Raw genomic sequence first — 24,512 nt, 5'->3', positions numbered from 1 at the left:
TTAGGGCCAGGAGCAGGGTTTTATAGGTGGTGACCCTTTTCCTTCCCTAGCGGTGAGGCCTAGTGTCTTTCCCCTTCCTTCTTGTCTTTTGGTGTTCTCCCCTACTACATCCATGACAGGCGGTCATGTGGGTAAATCAGGAATCAAGAATCTTTCCATTCACTGACAGCAAGGCCAGACCAGTGCATAGTAGAGATTCTAAAGTTCAGCACATGTCCGTTGCATCATTTTTGCTACCAGAGCACTGTTGTCAGCACTTTCTCTTGATGTAGTGAGTTAGAGGATTGCAAAACATTTTATTGTGGATTATAATCTCACTGCTTCCTTCCTCTGATTACAGTAATCCAGCTTCATAGGTGCACTGATCGCTCCGTGTTTGGGTTATGGACACACCTCATGCTTGTCTCCTCGGACCTCTGTACTTTGCCCTGCCCTCTTGCATTTATGACATCGTATAGCTCCTCCTGTCACTAATATATTTCCATGGATACATAGCATGGGGCATACTCCAGACATGGCATCCTCCATCCTGCCGGGTCTCCTCTCCCTGAGCCTCACCGATCTGCTGTACGGGGGAGCCTGCCTGTGTGCCCTCTACCTGCTCTACAAAATCTCTGCCCTCTACCTGAGAAAGAAATGGTTCGAGCGAATATTCAGTGCTTTCCCAGGTCCTAAACGCCACTGGCTGTATGGCAATGCCCACGAGGTAAGTGGCATCTGAATTTTTTGACATTGTTTTCCTGTGCAATGAAACAATTCGGTTTCTTATTTCCCAGAAAGTTTCCAAATGTATAGATGTAGCTGAGCTAAATGTGTGAAAATGCAGTTTGTGCATTGTTTTCTAACTCTCTGAGTTAAAGGGGTTGTAGAGTTAAACTTTCCCCCCTATCCGCAGGGACCCTCACCGAACATTCACATTCTATACTGGAAATGGTCAGGTACAGTGCTCGGATATCTCGGTCCAGTCGCATAGAGATTAATGGTGCACCAGCTTTTCAACTTGGCCACAAACCCCTTTAAGAGGTTGCAGTAGTTTTATCTACAGTGCTACATATAGCTAACGTGCTGGATTTACTGTAGCCGTCATGTGGGTGAATAGGCTCATCAAGGTAAACAAAGGTGGAGATTACGGAAGCAGCAGCACACAATAAGTATACTGCATGTTCCTTTGTTATTTTGTGCCATTTGCTCTACAGGTGAAACTTGAAAAATTAGAATATTGTGCAAAGTTCATTTATTTCAGTAATGCAACTTAAAAGGTGAAACTAACACATGAGAGACTCATTACAGGCAAAGCGAGATATTTCAGGCCTTTATTTGTTATAATTTGGATGATTATGGCTCACAGCTTATGAAAACCCCAAAGTCACAATCTCAGGTCCACTTTGCTCAGGGGGTATGGATTAATTAGCTGACTACAGTGTGACACTTTGAGCCTAGAATATTGAACCTTTTCACAAAATTCTAATTTTAATTTGCATTTCTGAAATAAATGGACTTTTGCACTATATTCAAATTTTTCGAGTTTCACCTGTAATTTCTTCCAATCTTGGAAAACCAATACAAGATAGAATTGTTACAGAAATTGCTGCAGCTGAAGATCAGCTTCATTCACCAGACTGGGGTTGTTTCGGCATCAAGCACATTAATTTATGCTAGTCCAAATCAATAAATGAAGCAATCACAGAAATGTTTGCAACGTGTGTGAAAGCTTTCATAGTTTACTTTAAGAGATGGAAAACAACTTCTAATGATGATGCCTCCTCTGTTCTGTGGCCCTGCCAGAGCCACCCATGATATGCTGCAATACCAAAGTGTTGCAATTAAGTGGGACAAAAAAAGTTTTAAAAAGTTGAAAACATTTTTTAAAATATTTAAAAAGAGAAAAAATCAAAATAAAAAAGAAAATAAAAAATCTTTTACCAATTAAAATTGGTATCATTGTATGGACAGTGTTTAAAAAAAAAATTAAAAATAATGCCAGGATCGCTGTTTTTGTGTTCATCTTGCCTCCCCAAAATTCAAATTAAAGGGCACCTGTCAGCAAATTTGTACCTATGCAACTGGCTGACCTGTTACATGTGCACTTGGCAGCTGAAGGCATCTGTGTTGGTTCCATGTTCATATGTGCCCGCATTGCTGAGAAAAATGATGTTTTAATTTATGCAAATGAGCCTCTAAGAGCAACGGGGGCGTGACCGCTACACCTAGAGGCTGAGCTCTCTCTGCAACTGCTGCGCCCTCTGCACTTTGATTGACAGCACCAGGCAGGCGTGATTACATTTACACTGATTGGTGCTGTCAACTAACATGCAGAGGGCGCAGCAGTTACAGAGAGAGTGGATCCTTTAGGTATAACAGCAATGCCCCCATTGCTCCTAGAGGCTCATTTGCATATATTAAAACATAATTTTTCTCAGCAATGCTGGCACATATGAACATGGGACCTTTAGCTGCCAAGCGCAGATGCCACAGGTCAGCCAGTTTCATAGGTACAAATCTGCTGACAGATGCCCTTTGAAAGCTGATCAGAAAGTCAACTCATCTCACAAATGTCCTCACCCAGCTCCATCAATGAAAAAATAAAACATTTATGGCAGCACAAATATAAATGATCTTTTTAACTATTTTTGTGCAAAAGTAAAAAAAATATAAAAGACTGTATTAATTTGGTATCATGGTAATTGTACTGAGACACAGAATAAAGTTAATATGGCATTTATACCGTATAGAGAGAGTAAAAACGAAACGTACAAATTTGAGAAATGTCTAAGGTTTTCTGTTGTTACTTATTGCAGCACCCAGGCAGCACCAGGTAGGGGCAAGAGGGGGGCAGCGGAAGGGCCATGGGCAATGAGCGCTTTCATTGTGGCAAAGGGGTTAGGTTAAGAAATTGGTATGGTGGGAGGGGCGCCGTTTCAGTTTTCGCCTCAGCCAGCATAAAGGTTAGGTGCAGGAGGAGTACACTTTTCAGGGGTTCCTAGGTGGTAAAAAGGTTGGGAAACACCGCTCTTGATGAAGAGCAATATGGACTGCATGAACAAGACCAATGTAAGTTTGGGAGAGGGTTACATAGATGAAACAGGACTTGTATACCAGAATGCAAGAGAGTCTTCAGGGCCAGGCTCTGACACAATAATGGGCTACAAAGCTCCAGCCGATGACAACCCCATTTGGAGGTAATTTGGGGGCCAATCACTTGGTATATTCTTGGTATATTCATATGGGATATTTCACATATTAGATCTTATATTGATATGTCCCGTGTGCACAACACAATTACACCTTCCTTATTAATGTTTATTTCATACACCAAAGGTTACCCTGCAATGAATCCCATTCATTAATATATCAAGTGTTACTGTTAAAGTACCAAAACGTCAGACCATGGAGATCTGCAGCAAGGACCTGCACTGAAACATCTAGGTGGCCTTCTACTCTGAATAGTGGTGGGACAAGCTGAGGTTTTAGCTGAAATCTTTCTTCTTCTTAACAGTTCAAAGAAGATGGAAGTGATTTGGACATGATTAATGGTTATGCAAAGCAATTTGATTGCGCCTACCCGCTGTGGCTTGGAAATTTCTTCGCCTCTCTCATTGTCTACCATCCAGACTATGTGAAAGCCATTCTTTCCAGGCAAGGTGAGGAACAATGCTGGTGATGTCATTTTGTGACGTTTGCATTTTATTTATTCAGTACATTCTGTTCTTAAAGAATTGTATATTTTTTTGTTTTATTAACAGCGACACTATTTTATAAGGACAGCATCTGGTATTACTGCAATACCAGATATGGTCCACGAACAACAGAGGAAAATAACGGATACCAATTCTCTTCTACAATAGCCTAACATTTTCTGTAATTTTTTGTTACCACTCTGCTCTGTATATGTCATGGAAAAAAAACTGTGTTCCTAGCTTTTTTTGTATTGTTTATTGTATTTCAGCATATTACCCTAAACCTTCATTTTCACATATATTATTTATATTACACCCTGTTTTAATGTGAATTCAAAGATTTGAGAATAGAATAAGCTTACACAGGCTAAGTGAATAAGTATATTTACTAAATGTAATAAAAACATAAACCAGACCAATCACATCCAAAATAGTAAAAGTAAATAACAATCATCTGGCCCGCAACACAATGGGAGAAGCTCCAGTCGCTATGCTACCCACATAGCACATTGCCAAAGCTCTATGGTAATACAAGAGAGAGAGAGAGAGATAGTAACCTACAACATCCTTCTCCTTATGATGTCCAGTGTCAAAGTTTTATGTCTTGTTATGTTTAATGAATACATCCTAAATACATCTACTATGTCTTTATAGATCCAAAAGACAACCTTGGCTATAACTTCATCACCCCCTGGATTGGTATGTAACATGGCTTTGTTAGCTGTATCATATCTAAGGAGGCATTAACCTTACATTCTCTGACCACCGTGTGTCCAAACATAACACATTATGAAGAGTGAAATAAGGGATGAGGGTAATGTAGAAAGGATATAGTCACCAACAATGTGGCGGGAGGCTTTTTTCTTTAGGTGCAAAATCCGGCCTATTTTTATAGCCTGTGAATTGAGACTAATATATGTGTCCAGAGGAATACTGGTCCAAATCTTAAATTCATCAGTCTCTTATATTAAGTCTATTTCTGGCTGGGAAAAGGGTGGCCATAATGTTCCCCAATTGGATTACTTTCAGGGAATATTAAAGTGGTTGTCCAAGATTTTTTGACCCCCCCTTCCCCACACACTTGATAGCTGTGGCTCCTAGGCTTTTCTTCCCCAGACTTCTGGTCATCATCTGTCAACTTCTACGCAAATTGGGTCGCGTGCACTGCTGCAGCCAATGACTGACCTCATTGATGGTCTTCTCCCCAAGTGTGTATAACCCATCAGTGATGTGGGACACATCATCGATAAGGGCAGTCATTGGCTGCAGCAGTGCACGTGACCCCCTCTGGGAAGATGTTGACTGACAGGGACAGGGACAGGGACTGGCAGTGCAGTGAAGGAGCCACGGTGCTGAAATGGAGCAGCAGGTAAGTATCGATTTATTCATAGGTACTGAAGGGTGGCAAGGGGGAATTAAAAAAAGAATCCTGGACAACCCTCTTTAAGAATGACAATATCGGGGGCGTGGCCGGAAGCCAATGGTGCGGGACGCTTGAATACTGAGCTCCATAGCCGACAAGCTCCATCAAGCTTAGAATTTGCATCCCCCTCACCACCTTGGGGAAGAAGAGGACAGGGAAGCCGTCCAAGAACACCGCGGACCTCCTGGAAACCCCAGTATCTCTCACCATGGACGCATTCGTGCGCAGAGAGAAGGACGAACTTGATCCCAAGATGGCGCCCTCTTACCACGCCACACAGCTCAGGAGCGGGTCAGCATTCGCCTCCCAGCTGACATCCCTCCCGTCGCCTATTTCACTCCCCATGCTCTGCGGAGCGTAAATTATACACTAGCTTGGGTCCCCTTCTACAGAGGATGAAATCCCCTTACCGGGAGTTGAGGTAAGTAGGCAGTTGGAGTCCATGGGGCCTGAGACGATGGGGAAGGAGCACGGGTCCCACAGGGCTGCGCCACAGACTCTCTCACCCTCTACTCGAAGAATCATCCAGGGCCAGCTCCTAAACCCACACGTGCTCACCCAGCCATGGGCTGCATCGCCGCTGCCAGTAGTGGCCTCATTAACCCCTACTGCTCCACGCCCACCACAGAGCACTATTAATGATCACGAGCACATGACCTCTAAATGAGGGACACCTGTATCAGTCCCCCTTCAGGGGTTCTATCACCTCATGCTATCTATGGCTCTGAGCAACCCCAACAGAAGCTCCAAGTCTGGGAGAACCACAGACCATACGCCTGGGAAGATACCCATCCAGCAGATTGCTCTGATATTCCACTGATCTTGCGGTCTCGATCCCCCTCTGGATGCTGGTCATCCTCATTCTCAAGCTCTGTAGACCCAGACCCCCCTGGGTCGCCCCCTCCTGACTGGTGGTCCCACATTCAACAGCTTCCAACAAAAAAGGACTTTAAAGTCCTTATATCAAAAGTTAAAGATGCACTTAAAGCCGAGGTAGCGGCTATCCGAAAAGACGAATAAGGGAATATAGGCCTTCGCCTCAATCAGCTGGAAGAGGGCCACAATGCTGCCAGGTCAGTGATACACCATGTCCAAGACCGCACTTCCACGCAGTATCTTCTTCTCTGTGACCTACAAAGAAACGTTGAGGACCTAGATAACAGAGGCAGACGTCATAATATAAGGGTGAGAGGGGTCCCTGAATCCCAAGAAAGTGAAGACGTTCCTGCAATACTACATCACCTTTTTAACACTATTCTAGACCGCCCAATAACCCACTCCATTAAGATGAATCGGGCTCATAGGGCTCTTCATCCTAAATCTATGGGAGGACCCCCACAAGATATAATATGCTATGTCAATGACTTTACTCTGAAAGAAGATGTAATGTCTAAAGCCCGCTCCCTATGCAGCTTAGACTTCAGAGGTTCACAAGTGTCCGTTTTTCAAGACTTATCATGGATAGCTCTCCAGAAGCGCAAAGCATTGAAACCACTACTCGAGTTGCTTCACCAGAATGCTATTCCATGTCGGTGGGGGGTTCCCTTCAGCCTTCCATATTTATGCAAATGAGTTTTTACATGACAAAACTGTATAGAAAGGTTATTGAATATTATGTTAGGACAATTAGAAAACTTTTTGACACCCTAATGATATTGATCTAGGTGTGCAGGTCCACCCAAGCCATCCAACAAAAGCAAAATAACTTTTAGGTTTACTGGTTCTCAGTCAGATGAGAGCTGGTTTGGAATATCTCATAGTGCACAAGACTGCTATTGTAAGGTGTGCTGACTCAGCCTGTCATCTCATGGATAGATTGATGGCTTGCACATACCTGGCTTTTGGCATATAGCCTTTGTGTAGTTGTCTATTGTATGTCATACATAATAGGAGTCTAAGACGTATCCAGCTATCCTCTTAATTCTGTTGCCAAACCAGTTTGATGGGGTTTCTATCAATTTCTAATCTTTTTTTATGAACCAGACACCCTCTTCTCTTCGGAGCAGGGGGTGCCTGGGGTTCTCCCATTGACTTCCATTGTATTAAATTGAATTTGAGCACCCGAATTATTCGGCTGGGCACTCGGATCTGCCGAGCATAGCGATGCTCGAGCCGAACAGCAGTTCAGCCGAGCATGCTCGCTCAACACTACTCTGTATGTTGGTGCTATATTATCCTATACTTTGGCTTTTACACCATGTGATGATATGTGTGAAATATCTCGATGTAAACTTTTCTACATGGATACAAAAAACTGTTTAATAAACAAAAGGTAAAAAAAAAAAAGAATGACAATATCAAGAAAGGGAGCTCACTGAAATATAGCACGGCCTGCTACACCACTTAGCTGCTTAGTACAATAAATAATGAATGACCGGCTTTTTGTAAATGATATATCCACATTTATTATCTTCTAGAATATATATAAAATACCATAAATTTATATAAAAAAAACTCTACATAAAACTAAACATGACATAAAATATAGTATAGTCTCGGTCCCTCTATAAACAGATGGTGCGGAGCTCACACACCCCTGTAAAGTGAATACGTTCCACAGCAGTAAGTGATAAAATGTCTTATTGGTACAAGCTTTCCCATTGTACAGTTCTTAGTTATTATGCCATAAGATCAATATGGTCATTAGGTATGTCCAATTGTAACAATTACGTGGTGAAACAAATCCGTAAGATGCGCAATAATAGTCATGTGTGCTTGCAGTCACTATTTGCTATATACAGCAGATAGTGTAATTATTGTGCGCTATACATATACTGTACATTGCAATGTTATCTGCTTACCGAACTTGACGTTGTATACCTTGATCGCTCATAGACACGTGACTTGTTACCTTGCTGATGTGTGCACTGGTGCCGGCACTTTTTCTGGCGCATGCGGGTTGATGACTTTATTACGCTGTCTTTGTTCTTTGACTTCGGAATTCTTTTCTTTAGGCTACATGCACACAAACATTGTTTGTATCCGTGTCCGTTCCGCTTTTTTTTTTGCGGATAGGATGCAGACCCATTCATTTCAATGGGTCCGCAAAAAGTGTGTTGTCCGCATCAGTATGTCCGTTCCGTAGCCCCGCAAAAGAAATAGAATATGTCCTATTCTGGTCCGTTTTAGGCATTGTTACAATGGATCCGCAAAAAAAAACGGATGGCATATGAATGTCATGCTTTTTTTTTGCGGATCCGCAATTTGCGGACTTAATATGAAGACTTGTACTTCATGTACAGTATACCGCTGTGTTCACAATTCCCAATTATTATTTATCCTGTTTAAGAATGGTCTGCCCCACAATCACAGATTTCTCTCACATATCCTACATTTGGTGAATCTCCAAACATGTTCACATATACTGTACAAGTGAGACTCATACTAGCTTCTTTTTTTTTTTTTTTTTTACATCTATTTAGCCTCATACTTTCAGTTATCTTACAATAAGTTTTAGTGCATGTTCCTGGCTCTAACAGTAAAACTTTCCCTATATACCTGTATATCTCCACCACTTTCACCTGTCTACTGCCCTGTCTTTCAGGGAAAGGTTTGCTGGTGTTGTCAGGACAGAAATGGTACCAGCACCGAAAACTGTTGACCCCGGGATTTCATTACGATGTTCTGAAGCCATATGTCGGAGTGATGTCCGACTGTGTTAATGTCATGCTGGTAAGGAGAACTCACCAGGTTCAGAAACCTCCTCAGCCACCCAAAAATCCATCTAGTGTAAAACAGTACATAGAAAACAGGACGCGAGGAGGGGATCAACCTATGTGTGGTTATTATTTGATTGCAATAAATTGTATACTTGGGTTGATGATCAATCTTGTTTAGGATAAATGGGAACGACTGGTCCCAGATACGAAACCAGTAGAGCTTTTCCATCACATCAGCCTCATGACCCTGGACACCATCATGAAATGTGCCTTCAGCTACCAGAGCAACTGCCAGATGGACAGGTTGGTTGTTGCCTACAATTATTTCTATCCTTGGTAGTTTCCCTTCGGCGTGGTGCAGAAACCCCAGAAGGGAACTGATGCCAAGACTGGTCTGTAGTTTTCTTTGAAACTCCTCTAGGCTTCTGGTACATCAGTTTTGATGCTGGATGTTTCCTAGCACCGGACAGAAAAACGTAACACGCAGCGTTTTTTTGTACAGTGCTTTCAGGGTAGGAACGCTGGGCTGATCCATTGAAGTGCACAAGGGCTGGGTTTACATACATCTATTATGTTTGTCTCCGGCATAAAACAACTGTCCGGACACAACTACATCATTTATCAAGGACATGGACAGGCGGAACATGTGGCTGCTATAGAACTATTGGAAGGAGGCGGCTCAGCCCTGGTTAGTCTCATCCAGTTGGCAACCTGGTGGTAAGAACCTCCCGCCTGCAGAGGAAGCGCATTCACCTAGTGGCGATGTCGGGTATTGCACTCCATAAAACATAATTGGTGACTTCCTTCTTTTTGCAGTGAAAATGAATACATCAAAGCAGTGTATGAGCTCTCCTACCTGGTGGATCACAGAGCCCGCAGCGCTCTATACCATAATGACTTTATTTTCTACTTGAGCCCTCATGGATTCCGCTTTCGAAGGGCATTAAAAACAGCACATCAGCACACAGGTAAGAATATTCCAAAAGTTATCCAGTATTTTTTATTTTTTTATTTTTCTGCAAGTCATAATCCAATGGAAAAGACCATAATGAACTTTTTAAACACATTAGTAAGGGAGGCATGGGATTTGGTATTAAAATATATGATTTCTTTGTCTGCACCGACCTGAGTATCTTAACCTCTTGTTCAATTTTGGTTAAAGAAATAGAAGCACAGACTTTTGTGAAGTGCGCGGCTTAAGGTAGACATCAGTACTATAACCTCCCAGTAATTATGTCTGTTCCATATAGAGAGAATCATCAAACTGAGGAAAGAATCACTAAAACAGGAGACAGAACTGGAGAAGATCAAGCAGAAGAGACGTTTGGATTTTCTGGATATTCTTTTATGCGCCAGGGTAATAAACTGATTCAGATCTAGCTTGTATCCTGAGGAATACCTATAGATAACAGCAGTTGCACCAGGGCCGTGGTGTATGGGCCCCTTTGCCGCATTACATTCATGTATTGAAGGGGTTTTACAGGAGAAAGAATCTGATCACCTGTCCTTAGGATAGGTCATCAATATACAGTCGTGGCCAAAAGTTTTGAGAATTACATAAATATTGGAAATTGGAAAAGTTGCTGCTTAAGTTTTTATAATAGCAATTTGCATATACTCCAGAATGTTCTAAAGAGTGATCAGATGAATTGCATAGTCCTTCTTTGCCATGAAAATTAACTTAATCCCAAAAAAACCTTTCCACTGCATTTCATTGCTGTCATTAAAGGACCTGCTGAGATCATTTCAGTAATCGTCTTGTTAACTCAGGTGAGAATGTTGACGAGCACAAGGCTGGAGATCATTATGTCAGCTGATTGGTTTAAAATGGCAGACTTGACATGTTAAAAGGAGGGTGATGCTTGAAATCATTGTTCTTCCATTGTTAACCATGGTGACCTGCAAAGAAACGCGTGCAGCCATCATTGCGTTGCATAAAAATGGCTTCACAGGCAAGGATATTGTGGCTACTAAGATTGCACCTCAATCAACAATTTATAGGATCATCAAGAACTTCAAGGAAAGAGGTTCAATTCTTGTTAAGAAGGCTTCAGGGCGTCAGGGCAGCAGGCAGGTGTGAGCGCATCTGCACGCACAGTGAGGCGAAGACTTTTGGAAGATGGCCTGGTGTCAAGAAGGGCAGCAAAGAAGCCACTTCTCTCCAAAAAAAACATCAGGGACAGATTGATCTTCTGCAGAAAGTATGGTGAATGGACTGCTGAGGACTGGGGAAAAGTCATATTCTCCGATGAAGCCTCTTTCCGATTGTTTGGGGCATCTTGAAAAAGGCTTGTCCGGAGAAGAAAAGGTGAGCGCTACCATCAGTCCTGTGTCATGCCAACAGTAAAGCATCCTGAGACCATTCATGTGTGGGGTTGCTTCTCATCCAAGGGAGTGGGCTCACTCACAATTTTGCCCAAAAACACAGCCATGAATAAAGAATGGTACCAAAACACCCTCCAACAGCAACTTCTTCCAACAATCCAACAACAGTTTAGTGAAGAACAATGCATTTTCCAGCATGATGGAGCACCGTGCCATAAGGCAAAAGTGAAACTAAGTGGCTCGGGGACCAAAACGTTGACATTTTGGGTCCATGGCCTGGAAACTCCCCAGATCTTAATCCCATTGAGAACTTGTGGTCAATACTCAAGAGGCAGGTGGACAAACAAAAACCTACTAATTCTGACAAACTCCAAGAAGTGATTATGAAGGAATGGGTTGCTATCAGTCAGGAATTGGCCCAGAAGTTGATTGAGAGCATGCCCAGTCGAATTGCAGAGGTCCTGAAAAAGAAGGGCCAATACTGACTCTTTGCATAAATGTCATGTAATTGTCGATAAAAGCCTTTGAAACGTATGAAGTGCGTGTAATTATATTTCAATACATCACAGAAACAACTGAAACAAAGATCTAAAAGCAGTTTAGCAGCAAACTTTGTGAAAACTAATATTTGTGTCATTCTCAAAACTTTTGGCCACGATTGTATGATCGTTAGGGGTCCGACTCCCACCACCAGCTGTTTGAAGAGACTATTTAATATGTTAGTTTTGTATGTAACATAAAACACGGGTGTTCCCTATAAAAAGGGAAGCAGGGACATAACTATTGGGGACATTCACACAACTGTATGTGTTTTGCGGTTCGCCAATTGCAGATCCGCAAAACATGAATGCCGGCAAAATGCGGAACACACATGCCCCCCTCTGATAGAAAGGCCTATTCTTGTCCAAAATTGTGGACAAGAATAGGACATGCTCTATATTTTTTGCGGGGCCACGGAACAGAAGTACAGATGCAGACAGCACACGTTGTGCTATCCGCATCTTTTGCAGCCCCGTTGAAATGAATGGGTCCGCATCCGTTCCGCAAAATTGCAGAACGGATGTGGACCCATAAATACAGTCATGTGAATGTGCCCTAAGTGGTGCAGAAGTTGAAGTTGCGCTACCACCTCGGTGTCTGTGTAGGCCCAATGTATTAGAAGACACTAGTATTATCAATGGCACATGGTGGGAGTTTTTTTTTTTTTTTTTTACATAATTTAGAATGGGAGGTTGTGCAATTTTGGGGGAGTGGGGTTGGTAAACCACCCTCTCTTGGACGGACCTGCTTCCTGGCACTGGCTTCCCACTGCCTTTCTTCCGAACCTTGGCTGCTCCACTGCGCTCCCAGGATGTAAACACCTATTTGAGCTGCAATACCAGGCACAACACATAAGCAAGAGTGGCGTGGTTTCTGAAATAACATCAAGCCCTTTGTTCTAATCCTGGACACCCCCTTAACATTTCCAGTAATTGAGATGTGTATCTGGTTTTTATCAGGATGAAAATAGTCAGCGATTGTCTGATGAAGATCTGCGGGCAGAGGTGGACACCTTCATGTTTGAGGGGCACGATACAACAGCCAGTGGCATCTCCTGGACCCTTTACTGCTTGGCTAAACACCCTGAGCACCAGAACAAATGTCGGGAGGAGATCAGGCAGGTCCTGGGAGATCGGAGGATGGTGGAGTGGTAAGAGCTTACATTATCCTCAACAGAGAACATGGCAAAGGAGTAGCAGTGGTATCACCATAAGGATGCCTATGATACATCTAGATATAGGAGTGTAGCTGGGTCTGACAAGAGGGGCATGTTGCCAGAGTAACAGTTTTAGGTAACTTGCTGCTATTGGCCAAAAACAGCTTTTCTGGGCTTTGGTATATAAATATAATGATGTTCCCCAGGCACAGGAAAGCCTTGTGCTCATGGTGGCCACCATTGTCTGTAGTCATGTCGCATGAGGTACACAAGAGAATATAAGGGAACAATAGAGATGTGAGATATATACAGATCTCACTGTAAGTACTGTATATGGGACCTAGTGGGTATTATTTGTAGGAGGTAGGGCATCCCTTCAACTTCAATTGTTTTAGAAGCAGTTCTAGGAAGTGTTCATGATCACAGATTTTTCCTTGGAAGTCAGAGAGAAGATCCTCATGGGCGTCACCATTGACAAAATAAACATTGTAATGTTATTATTACTCTTTTATGATGCCAGGGAGGACCTGAGTAAGCTGCCATACACCGTCATGTGTATTAAGGAAAGCCTGCGTCTCTACCCGTCTGTACCAGGGGTGGCTCGTGAACTTAAAGAACCAATCACCTTCTTTGATGGACGGAGCCTGCCTAAAGGTCAGTGACATTTAAACAAGTTTTGAGCCCAAATGTCAAAATTGTGAAAAGTTTTTTTTTTACATCTTATACCAAAACTGTTATAAACTACTCCTGTATCTTTTGATGTGGCAGGTGCCGTCATCATTCTAAGTATGTACTGCATGAACAAATCTCCCAGCACGTGGGATAACCCTGAGGTACGTGGAGTCAGCAGAGGCCTTTACAGGAAATAACAAATGTGATTGTCAGCCCAAGAAATAACTTCTCTGGTCATCAAGTCTGGAGCAGCAGTAATCTGTATGCTAAGTTCTAGCAGCGCTTCTCTTGTGCTAAGGCTTGAAGGGGTTGTCCAGCAGGATTGAACATGGGACACAATGGATTAAAAAAAAGAAGCATTTCTCACCTCACCAGTTACTGTTGTTGTGGTGCTTATCAAATCATCACTGGTCTTCCCTTCCTGGTCCCGGCTTGGCATGTAAGAAATGGCAGGAGATGCCTGATCAGCCAATCACTGGCTGCTGACATGATTTACCTCAGTCAGTGATTGGCTGAGCAGGCATTTCCTGCTGTGTCATGCCCAAACAGGAAATGGAGACCAGCAGGAATCTGGTAAGTATTGCAACAACAGCTGAGGGGGATCGGTGAGGTGAGAAATGCTTCTAGTCTTCAACCCATTTTTGCTCATATATATTTAAAAAATATTCCGCCGGACAAGCCCTTTAATTAAATATTGTAGGGATACTGTTCAAGGCGGCATCCCCACCTTGAGGGTGGAGAACAGGGATTGCAAATACTTCCATGTACACAATTAAAGAGACTAGCATTGTGTAAAGAGGTAGATTTCAACAACCCTGTGTTAACCCCAAACCAACTGCACCCTATGGGGGTTTCAAGCAGAATTAAACTGTTATATTTTGGGGTTTTGATCTTTTTAAGGCACATCTAATAAGGTTATGTTTTAATGTGTTCTGGGAACCTTTCAGCAGATTCCAGGTGGTTATAAAGGAAGTAAGACATTTTCATAGGCCGGGTCTTAGGCCGGGTCCACACGTGACCGTTTAGGTTTCTGTTCTTCGCATCCGTCATAAACAAAAAAAATGTATCCTGTATTTTAAGCATCTGTTATGCTCATTTGCATCCATTTTAGCCATTTCTGTCTGAGATCCGTTATTTTAGACGGAAAAAAAGTCCTACCCTAAGTATATTTTTTCCCCCATCTAAAATAACGGATCAGACAGAAATGGCTAAAACGGATTCAAAATCTGAATTACTGAGCATAATGGATGCTTAAAATACAGGATCCGTTGTTTTGTTTATTTTTCTGTTCTTCTGATGAATCTGAACCGAGAATTGATGTGAACCCGGCCTAACCTCAATTCCTCTGTCCTTTATATATTCTGTATAAATTGTGGATTTCCACATTTTTTTATAATCAAGCTATAGGACCTCTTCCTACAATCAGGTTTATGTTTTATCTATTTTTGGATTTTAGGTTTTTGATCCGCTGAGGTTTTCACCGGAGAATGCATCAAAGAGACATTCACATATGTATGTTCCTTTTTCTGCTGGAGCAAGGTAAGGAATCTTGAAGATCTAAAAACAATAATATATACATAGAGAAATAACAGTATTGGGATACAGATGCAGTATGTTCAAGTGTCACAACCACAGTGTATACTTGTAGTTGGCACCAGGGTTGGACTGGGCTTCCTTGGGCCGATCAGAGGAAATGATTCTCAGGGCCGAACCCCCATATCATCCATAAAGTCTAATAGGTTTTGATTCACAGATACAGTATAGACCCTAGTGGCTCCAAAGGCAGATCCAAATGTTTTGTTTTTTTCCTGGACCTTTGGGGCCCACTATGGTATCAGAGCCCGGCAGCACCGGAGGATCCTTTGGTTCTCTGGTTGTCACTATGTCAGTAAGTCCATTGAAGATAGAAGAATTTTAAAATGGCTTTCAAATTTCATGTAAATAAATACATAATGAATCCTGCTCTTAGCTGAGAAGTGGATACAGTTGTTTCGAGCCCAGACAATTTCTGTGAGCCAAACAGCCTGATACACTGTAGCAGTGAGCCGCACAGAGCATTAGTCATAAAACAAAGTTCCAGCACTCACGTTTTCTTTGGTAGCTAAAATCCTCGTCTTTATTCAGGCAGTAGAAACAAATGTACAGGACATGCACCCACTAGTGTAGCAACATTGACGCGTTTCGAACAAAGTTCTTATTCTTAACTGTGAGCAGTGTCTCTTCCAGGGATTAAATACTGGACTGGAAACACATGGTTCCACCCCCGCCTAAAAAGATGGGGGAAGGGAAGAGAAGGAAAGGTGGAGCCCTCTGTTCCCTATATAAGACACTGTTCACATTGTCAAGCAATGAAAATGCAAGTAGCATCCATCAAAATTCGATGCTTCTATATATAAATAAAGTGACAATTCCCATAACCAAGAAATATAAAATTACATATGCAAAATAATGCAAACTGTCATACATAAATATATAAGCATATACATATACAAATATATTTTATAAGCAAATCTTATTCCTTTAGTACCCATCGAAATAATGCTCAATAGAAATGCATAAGTTCATTTTTCATATTAAGACCATTCGGATGTCTAGTATCTAATTTCAAAATCCAAAAAGCCTCCCTCAATCTAACCAAGCGCTTTAGATCACCTCCTCTTTTCGATAATTTCACTTGTTCGATCGCAAAGGCTTTGAAGTGTTTCACATTGCGTTCGTGTTTCTGTATAAAATGTTTAGCCGCATTGGATATGTTCACCTGGCAGGATTGCTGATGTAATTGAGGTGCTCCAAAATTCTGACTTTAAATTTTCTAGTGGTGCAACCCACATACATCATCTCACAAGCTGTGCAGTGAATAATATACACAACCCCCATCAAGTTACAATTGATATACGATTTGATAGGGTATATCTGAGAAGTATTCGCATTATGGAAGGTTTTCGTATTCACTGCATAATTGCATGTGCGGCAGCGAAAACTGCCATACCTGGTGAAACCTTTGTAAGGGCTCTTTCACACCTGCGTTCCTGTCTTCCGGCATAGAGTTCCGTCGTCGGGGCTCTATGCCGGAAGAATCCTGATCAGGATTATCCCCATGCATTCTGAATGGAGTGAAATCCAGGATGTCTTCAGTTCCGGAACGGAACGTTTTTTGGCCGGAGAAAATACCGCAGCATGCTGCGCTTTTTGCTCCGGCCAAAAATCCGGAACACTTGCCGCAATGCCGGATCCGGAATTAATGCCCATTGAAAGGCATTGATCCGGATCCGGCCTTAAGCTAAACGTCGTTTCGGCGCATTGCCGGAGCCGACATTTAGCTTTTTCCGAATGGTTACCATGGCTGCCGGGACGCTAAAGTCCTGGCAGCCATGGTAAAGTGTAGCGGGGAGCGGGGGAGCAGCATACTTACCGTCCGTGCGGCTCCCCAGGCGCTCCAGAGTGACGTCAGGGCGCCCCAAGCGCATGGATCATGTGATCGCATTGGACACGTCATCCATGCGCATGGGGCGCTCTGACGTCACTCTGGAGCGCCCCGGGAGCCGCACGGACTGTAAGTATACCGCTCCCCCGCTCCCCGCTCCTACTATGGCAACCAGGACTTTAATAGCGTCCTGGGTGCCATAGTAACACTGAACGCATTTTGAAGACGGTTCCGTCTTCAAATGCTTTCAGTACACTTGCGTTATTTCCGGATCCGGAGTGTAATTCCGGCAAGTGGAGTACATGCCGGATCCGGACAACGCAAGTGTGAAAGAGCCCTAAGTAAGCCATGTATCGTCCTTCTGTTTGACCCGTTGTACATACAAAGAAGGGGATAAATTGTTCCCTATAGTGCATTGCACTATATAGTGCACAGAGCATTGCCTAGACTAAATACGATTGCAACAAACTCTCAGCTGATAACAGGACTGGCTGTGTACAGCATGCAACCTCTGAATGTAGACAAGGGTGTTTTCATTCACTGACAGTAAACATAGAGGTTTGCACAGGCCCAGTCACCACTACATTTATTGGTATTGCTAGGTCTGTAGCTCAGTAGTCCGGGTGGCTCCTTGGTCACAGGGCTGGTGACCCATGGTCTGTGGCTCAGAATCCCCATCTCAGCGTCTTCTTCTGGTCACTTATCAAGGTTGGCAGAGTCTTCCCCTTTAAGCACTGGTCCCTAACTGCAGAACAATAGGGGCTCTGACTGCTCTCCTTATATACAGTTTCTGGCTGAACTAGAAGCCTATTAGTGGGAGGGTGGAGTGGAGAAACTCAGAAAAAACAGATACATTGTTACAATTTCTGTCTCTCATAGACTTACATTAGTGCTTCAATGATACCCAATGGCAATGACACAGCAGTTTTTTCCAGACACAAACAAGATTCCAGACATAACAACATAGCTAAACAAGAGATTCAAAAAGTCAGTCTGTCTGATTTTGGTGGGTAACAAGTCTGGCCTTTTACCTCCAAAATATGCTCTTCTGTAAACCCTATGTTAGCTGTGGAAAATTAACAGCTTCTCATTCAAAGTCCCAAAAGTCTCTCAGTATTCATTAACCCTTTCCACAGAGCCTTGCAAATACAGTACACATGAACAGGATATATATCAAGACATATAAAATGCACTTACACAGTATTAAACATTGCAAGTTAACCCTTTCAAGTGAAATAAAGTAAGAAGTTTATAACATTGCATACAGGAAACAGGGGCAAATGCCCACAAATGTCCAGACTGATTGCAGCGCGACAAGAGGGAGCATCGGGGTAAGGAAATGCTCCTATGCTTCACTAATGTAGTCTATAACTAAAGAACAGCCTATATTCAGGTTCAGCCCTGAACCCTGAAAATCCCTTTAATAATTTGGGCTCACTATTCTCTTTTGCAGCCATTTATGTGATATAACCTGCACCATTTCTATCAAATTTGCCAATTCACACCAAAACCTTCATGTCCTCTCCCCCCAGGAACTGCATTGGACAGAAATTTGCTATGAACGAGATGATGGTCGCCATGGCTCTGACACTTCCGAGGTTTGAACTGAGTGTTGATCCCAACAATGAGCCGCTGAAGATTCCTCAGCTTGTCTTACGTTCTGTGAATGGCATTCACTTAAATCTGAAGAAAATACAAAAAACATAGACTCTGAAGATCACAGTAATTCCGTCGTGCCTTCACTTTTGTTTCTTCATTCTGTGCTGCTGTAATTTACCCCCAAAATGTATTATACAATAAACACCATTAATGATGTATTGTTCAATGTAAAATGTTGTGTGATGTCCCCTAGAGGAATAAAAATGAATGCATTTTTAGGAGGCCATGATGGTGTTTGGAGCTACAGGATCACATATTCAAGCTACACTGGTCATTTTAAAGCTGAGGGCATGTATTAAAGGGGTGCACGGGTGGTAGTCACACCCAGAACATGATGCCGACCTAAGGTTATAGCTACACTGAACAAAAATATAAACGCAACACTTTCAGTTTTGCTCCCATTTTCCATGAGCTGAACTCAAAGATCTGAAACATTTTCTACATACACAAAAGACCCATTACTCTCAAATATTGTTCACAAATCTGTCTAAAAATCTGTCTAAATCTGTGTTAGTGAGCACTTCTCCTTTGCCAAGATAATCCATCCCACCTCACAGGTGTGGCATATCAAGGTGCTGATTAGACAGCATGAATATTGCACAGGTGTGCCTTACACTGCCCACAATAAAAGGCCGCTCTGAAATGTGCCATTTGATCACACAGCACAATGCCACAGATGTCGCAACGTTTGAGGGAGCATGCAATTGGCATGCTGACTGCAGGAATGTCTACCAGAGCTGTTGCCCGTGCAATGAATGTTCATTTCTCTACCATAAGCCATCTCCAAAGGCGTTTCAGAGAATTTGGCAGTACATCCAACCGGCCTCACAACCGCAGACCACGTGTAACCACACCAGCCAGGGACCTCCACATCCAGCATGTTCACCTCCATGATCGTCTGAGACCAGCCACCCGGACAGCTGCAGCAACAATCGGTTTGCATAACCAAAGAATTTCAGCACAAACTGTCAGAAACCGTCTCAGGGAAGCTCATCTGCATGCTCGTCATCCTCATCGGGGTCTGGACCTGACTGCAGTTCGTCATCGTAACTGACTTGAGTGGGCAAATGCTCACATTCAATGGCGTCTGGCATGTTGGAGAGGCGTTCTGTTCACGGATGAGTCCCGGTTTTCACTGTTCAGGGCGGGTGGCAGACAGCGTGTGTGGCGTTGTGTGGGTGAGTGGTTTGCTGACGTCAACGTTGTGGATCGAGTGGCCCATGGTGGCGGTGGGGTTATGGTATGGGCAGGCATATGTTATGGACAATGAACGCAAGTGCATTTTTTTTATGGCATTTTGAATGCACAGAGATACCGTGACGAGATCCTGAGGCCCATTGTTGTGCCATTCATCCACGAACATCACCTCATGTTGCAGCATGATAATGCACGGCCCCATATTGCAAGGATCTGTACACAATTCCTGGAAGCTGAAAACATCCCAGTTCGTGCATGGCCAGCATACTCACCGGACATGTCAACCATTGAGCATGTTTGAGATGCTCTGGATCGGCGTATACGACAGCGTGTTCCAGTTCCTGCCAATATTCTGCAACTTCGCACAGCTATTGAAGACGAGTGGACCAACATTTCACAGGCCACAATCAACAACCTGATCAACTCTATGTGACGGAGATGTGTTGCACTGCGTGAGGAAAATGGTGGCCACACCAGATACTGACTGGTTTTCTGACCCCCTCCCACCCCAGTGAGGCAAAACTGTGCACGTTTCAGAGTGGCCTTTACTTGTGGGCAGTCTAAGGCACACCTGTGCAATATTCATGCTGTCTAATCAGCACCTTGATATGCCACACCTGTGAGGTGGGATGGATTATCTCGGCAAAGGAGAAGTGCTCACTGACACAGATTTAGATAGATTTGTGAACAATATTTGAGAGTAATGGGTCTTTTGTGTATGTAGAAAATGTTTCAGATCTTTGAGTTCAGCTCATGCAAAATGGGAGCAAAACCGAAAGTGTTGCGTTTATATTTTTGTTGAGTGTATACAGTTGCAAGAAAAAGTATGTAAACCCTTTGGAATGATATGGATTTCTGCAAAAATTGGTCATAAAATGTGATCTGATCTTCATCTAAGTCACAACAATAGATAATCACAGTCTGCTTAAACTAATAACACACAAATAATTAAATGTTACCATGTTTTTATTGAACACACCATGTAAACATTCACAGTGCAGGTGGAAAAAGTATGTGAACCCCTAGACTAATCTCCAAGAGCTAATTGGAGTGAGGTGTCAGCAAACTGGAGTACAATCAATGAGATGAGATTGGAGGTGTTGGTTACGGCTGCCCTGCCCTATAAAAAACACATCAGTTCTGGGTTTGCTTTTCACAAGAAGCATTGCCTGATGTGAATGATGCCTCGCACAAAAGAGCTCTCAGAAGACCAACGATTAAGAATTGTTGACTTGCATAAAGCTGGAAAGGGTTATAAAAGTATCTCCAAAAGCCTTGCTGTTCATCAGTCCACGGTAAGAAAAATTGTCTATAAATGGAGAAAGTTCAGCACTGCTGCTACTCTCCCTAGGAGTGGCCGTCCTGTAAAGATGACTGCAAGAGCACAGCGCAGACTGCTCAATGAGGTTAAGAAGAATCCTAGAGTGTCAGCTAAAGACTTACAAAAGTCTCTGGCATATGCTAACATCCCTGTTAGCGAATCTACGATACGTAAAACACTAAACAAGAATGGATTTCATAGGAGGATACCACAGAGGAAGCCACTGCTGTCCAAAAAAAACATTGCTGCACGTTTCCAGTTTGCACAAGAGCACCTGGATGTTCCACAGCAGTACTGGCAAAATATTCTGTGGACAGATGAAAGCAAAGTTGAGTTGTTTGGAAGAAACACACAACACTATGTGTGGAGAAAAAGAGACACAGCACACCAACATCAAAACCTCATCCCAACTGTGAAGTATGGTGGTGGGGGCATCATGGTTTGGGGCTGCTTTGCTGCGTCAGGACCTGGACGGATTGCTATCATGGAAAGAAAAATGAATTCCCAAGTTTATCAAGACATTTTGCAGGAGAACTTAAGGCCATCTGTCCACCAGCTGAAGCTCAACAGAAGATGGGTCTTGCAACAGGACAACGACCCAAAGCATAGAAGTAAATCAACAACAGAATGGCTTAAACAGAAGAAAATACGCCTTCTGGAGTGGCCCAGTCAGAGTCCTGACCTCAAGCCGATTGAGATGTTGTGGCATGAACTCAAGAAAGCGATTCACACCAGACATCCCAAGAATATTGCTAAACTGAAACAGTTCTGTAAAGAGGAATGGTCAAGAATTACTCCTGACCGTTGTGCACGTCTGACCTGCAACTACAGGAAACGTTTGGTTGAAGTTATTGCTGCCAAAGGAGGTTCAACCAGTTATTAAATCCAAGGGTTCACATACTTTTTCCCCTTGCACTGTGAATGTTTGCATGGTGTGTTCAATAAAAACATGGTAACATTTAATTCTTTGTGTGTTATTAGTTTAAGCAGACTTTGATTGTCTATTGTTGTGACTTAGATGAAGATCAGATCACATTTTATGACCAATTTGTGCAGAAATCCATATCATTCCAAAGGGTTCACATACTTTTTCTTGCATTTGTATTATATTGGCAGAGACATACTGTAACTTGAAGGTCCTGGACCCCTCCTGCTATATGCCATTTATAATGCTGGTGTCTTCTTATGTAGGGCCTGATTATGATTGCTACCTCCGCACACCCTATAAATATGTCCTTGATAAAGGGGCAATGACATGCCATATACTGCACGTGACTTCTGCATCCAGTCCCTGGCCTTGGTGGTGTAAGGCACAAGGCCAGTGACTGGCTGCAGTGGTCACATGCAATTTACAATACTGTCCCACTGCGGTCAATTGGAATCCACTACTGTGTGGCCATGTTGCAGCTGTGTCGCAACCGTCCCATGTGGTCATACACTGCAAAGCAGAGGGTTATCCGATTTTTAACACTTGGACAACCCATGTAGGCTTCCTTCACACTGAAATTTGGTTTGGCCCTGGTTTTAATTGTTCCTAGAGAGAGAAAAAAGTGCAGCAGAAAAATTCTAACAATTTGTTTTAAGAGAAACCATTGAAATTTCACTTTCACAATATTAGGGAGATTTGTGTTTCCTCTGCGTAATTCTCTAGTGCCAGCCATAAATAATTATTTAGTTGAATCTTGATCTGAGTCCAAGAAAATCTGAGTTTCCGCAATCAGTACTGATTGTGGTGCATTTAAAGGGAAGGGGCACTGTAGGATTTTTTACTTTGAAAAAAAAAATTAGCCAATAAAGTTTATTTTTTTTAGTGGTAAATGACTGCTGGTGTGAATACACACAAATCTGATGCCTGAGGTAATGTGATCCTCTTTTATCTTTCCAGCCTTCTGATCTGAAAAATGGCTGACCCAATTTAGAAAAATTAGCCTGAATCGAATCGTCAAAAATTCTGATTTGAACCAAATTTTGGGGGAAATTCATGTTGATTTGATTACTTTAGAATCCATTTGCTAATTTCTAGTTAAGAACACAACCAGAGAAGGAAATACCACAGCTAGGCCGCACCTCTGAAGATAAAAAGTAATTTATTGAAACACACTAATTAAAAACAACAATCCATGAAAAAAATCCCACTAATGGATAAGATCATATGCATAATGCATCCAGTACCACCACCTAGCAATAAATATGAATGAGTATCAAAAATATGACATACATATGCAACAATCCATCTAGTAGTATACTTATCAGAAAGACAGTGGTGGCACACAGAGAATAAAACCCCACAAAGGGGAAACCCTCACGCGTATCGCTAGAACATGTACTAGCTTCCTCAGAGGTCCATGTAATTTCTAGTTAAGACATATAATATAGCACAAAACAACCATTCATCTACTAGTAATATCCTAGCGGAACTGTCCATACGCTATCTTGGCAAGACTTAGCTGCTGGTCATGGGGAACCAGGATAGTTAAAGGGCTTCTGTCACCCCACTAAAGTGTTTTTTTTTTTTTGGGGCTAGTTAAATTAGTTATATTGCGATATATGAAAATATAATTGTGTTACTTACTTTGATCCAGCAGTTTCTGCAAAAAACAAAGTTTTATAATATGTAAATTCGGTCTCTACCAGCAAGTAGGGCGGCTACTTGCTGGTAGCAGCTGCAGAAATCCGCCCCCTCGTCGTGTTGATTGACAGGGCCAGCCGGGATCTCCTCCTCCGGCCAGCCCTGTCGGCATTTCAAAAATCGCGCGCCTGTGTTGATTCGGCGCAGGCGCACTGAGATGAGGAGGCTCGTCTCCTCAGAACTCCCTCAGTGCGCCTGCGCCGATGACATCACCGAAATAGAAGACGTCATCGGCGCAGGCGCACTGAGGGAGTGCTGAGGAGACGAGCCTCCTCATCTCAGTGTGCCTGCGCCGAATCAACACAGGCGCGCGATTTTTGAAATCTCGACAGGGCTGGCCGGAGGAGGAGATCCCGGCTGGCCCTGTCAATCAACATGACGAGGGGGCGGATTTCTGCAGCAGCTACCAGCAAGTAGACGCCCTACTTGCTGGTAGAGACCGAATTTACATATTATAAAACTTCGTTTTTTGCAGAAACTGCTGGATCAAAGTAAGTAACACAATTATATTTTCATATATCGCAATATAACTAATTTAACTAGCCCAAAAAAAAAAAAATCACTTTAGTGGGGTGACAGAAGCCCTTTAAGCTCCATGTGTGTTTTTTTTGTCATGAGGAGTACAATTATTTTTAGGGATTTTGTGCACAAAAGATATTGCTAATATTACTATATAAGGGCAGACCAGGGGAAAAGCATTATTGTATGGGGGCTTAAAGAGTCATTGTACTTTAACACAATTTAATTTAATTTAATAGAGAATGGTGTAACTTGCAAATTTCTAAATCACTTCATTTAAAAAATCTGCCTGCATCCACCTGAAAAATGCT

The 24,512-nt window shown here is 42.7% G+C and overlaps 1 protein-coding gene across 1 annotated transcript; it reads left to right on the top strand.

Moving 5' to 3' along the window:
* Positions 1 to 514: 514 nt before the first annotated feature.
* On the top strand, positions 515 to 18,691 carry LOC120979037 (cytochrome P450 4A4-like). Its single transcript, XM_040407555.1, has 12 exons — positions 515 to 706; positions 3,497 to 3,641; positions 4,332 to 4,376; positions 8,645 to 8,772; positions 8,938 to 9,062; positions 9,576 to 9,727; positions 10,010 to 10,116; positions 12,584 to 12,774; positions 13,301 to 13,434; positions 13,549 to 13,613; positions 14,909 to 14,991; positions 18,409 to 18,691. Exons 1-12 carry the CDS (start codon positions 515 to 517, stop codon positions 18,581 to 18,583), a joined length of 1,542 nt encoding a protein of 513 aa, XP_040263489.1. The 3' UTR covers positions 18,584 to 18,691.
* The last annotated feature ends 5,821 nt before the right edge of the window (positions 18,692 to 24,512 follow it).

The sequence above is a fragment of the Bufo bufo genome, chromosome 9 (genome assembly GCF_905171765.1).
Source record: "Bufo bufo chromosome 9, aBufBuf1.1, whole genome shotgun sequence".
Taxonomy (NCBI): domain Eukaryota; kingdom Metazoa; phylum Chordata; class Amphibia; order Anura; family Bufonidae; genus Bufo; species Bufo bufo.
This window is presented reverse-complemented; position numbering and strand designations above follow the sequence as displayed.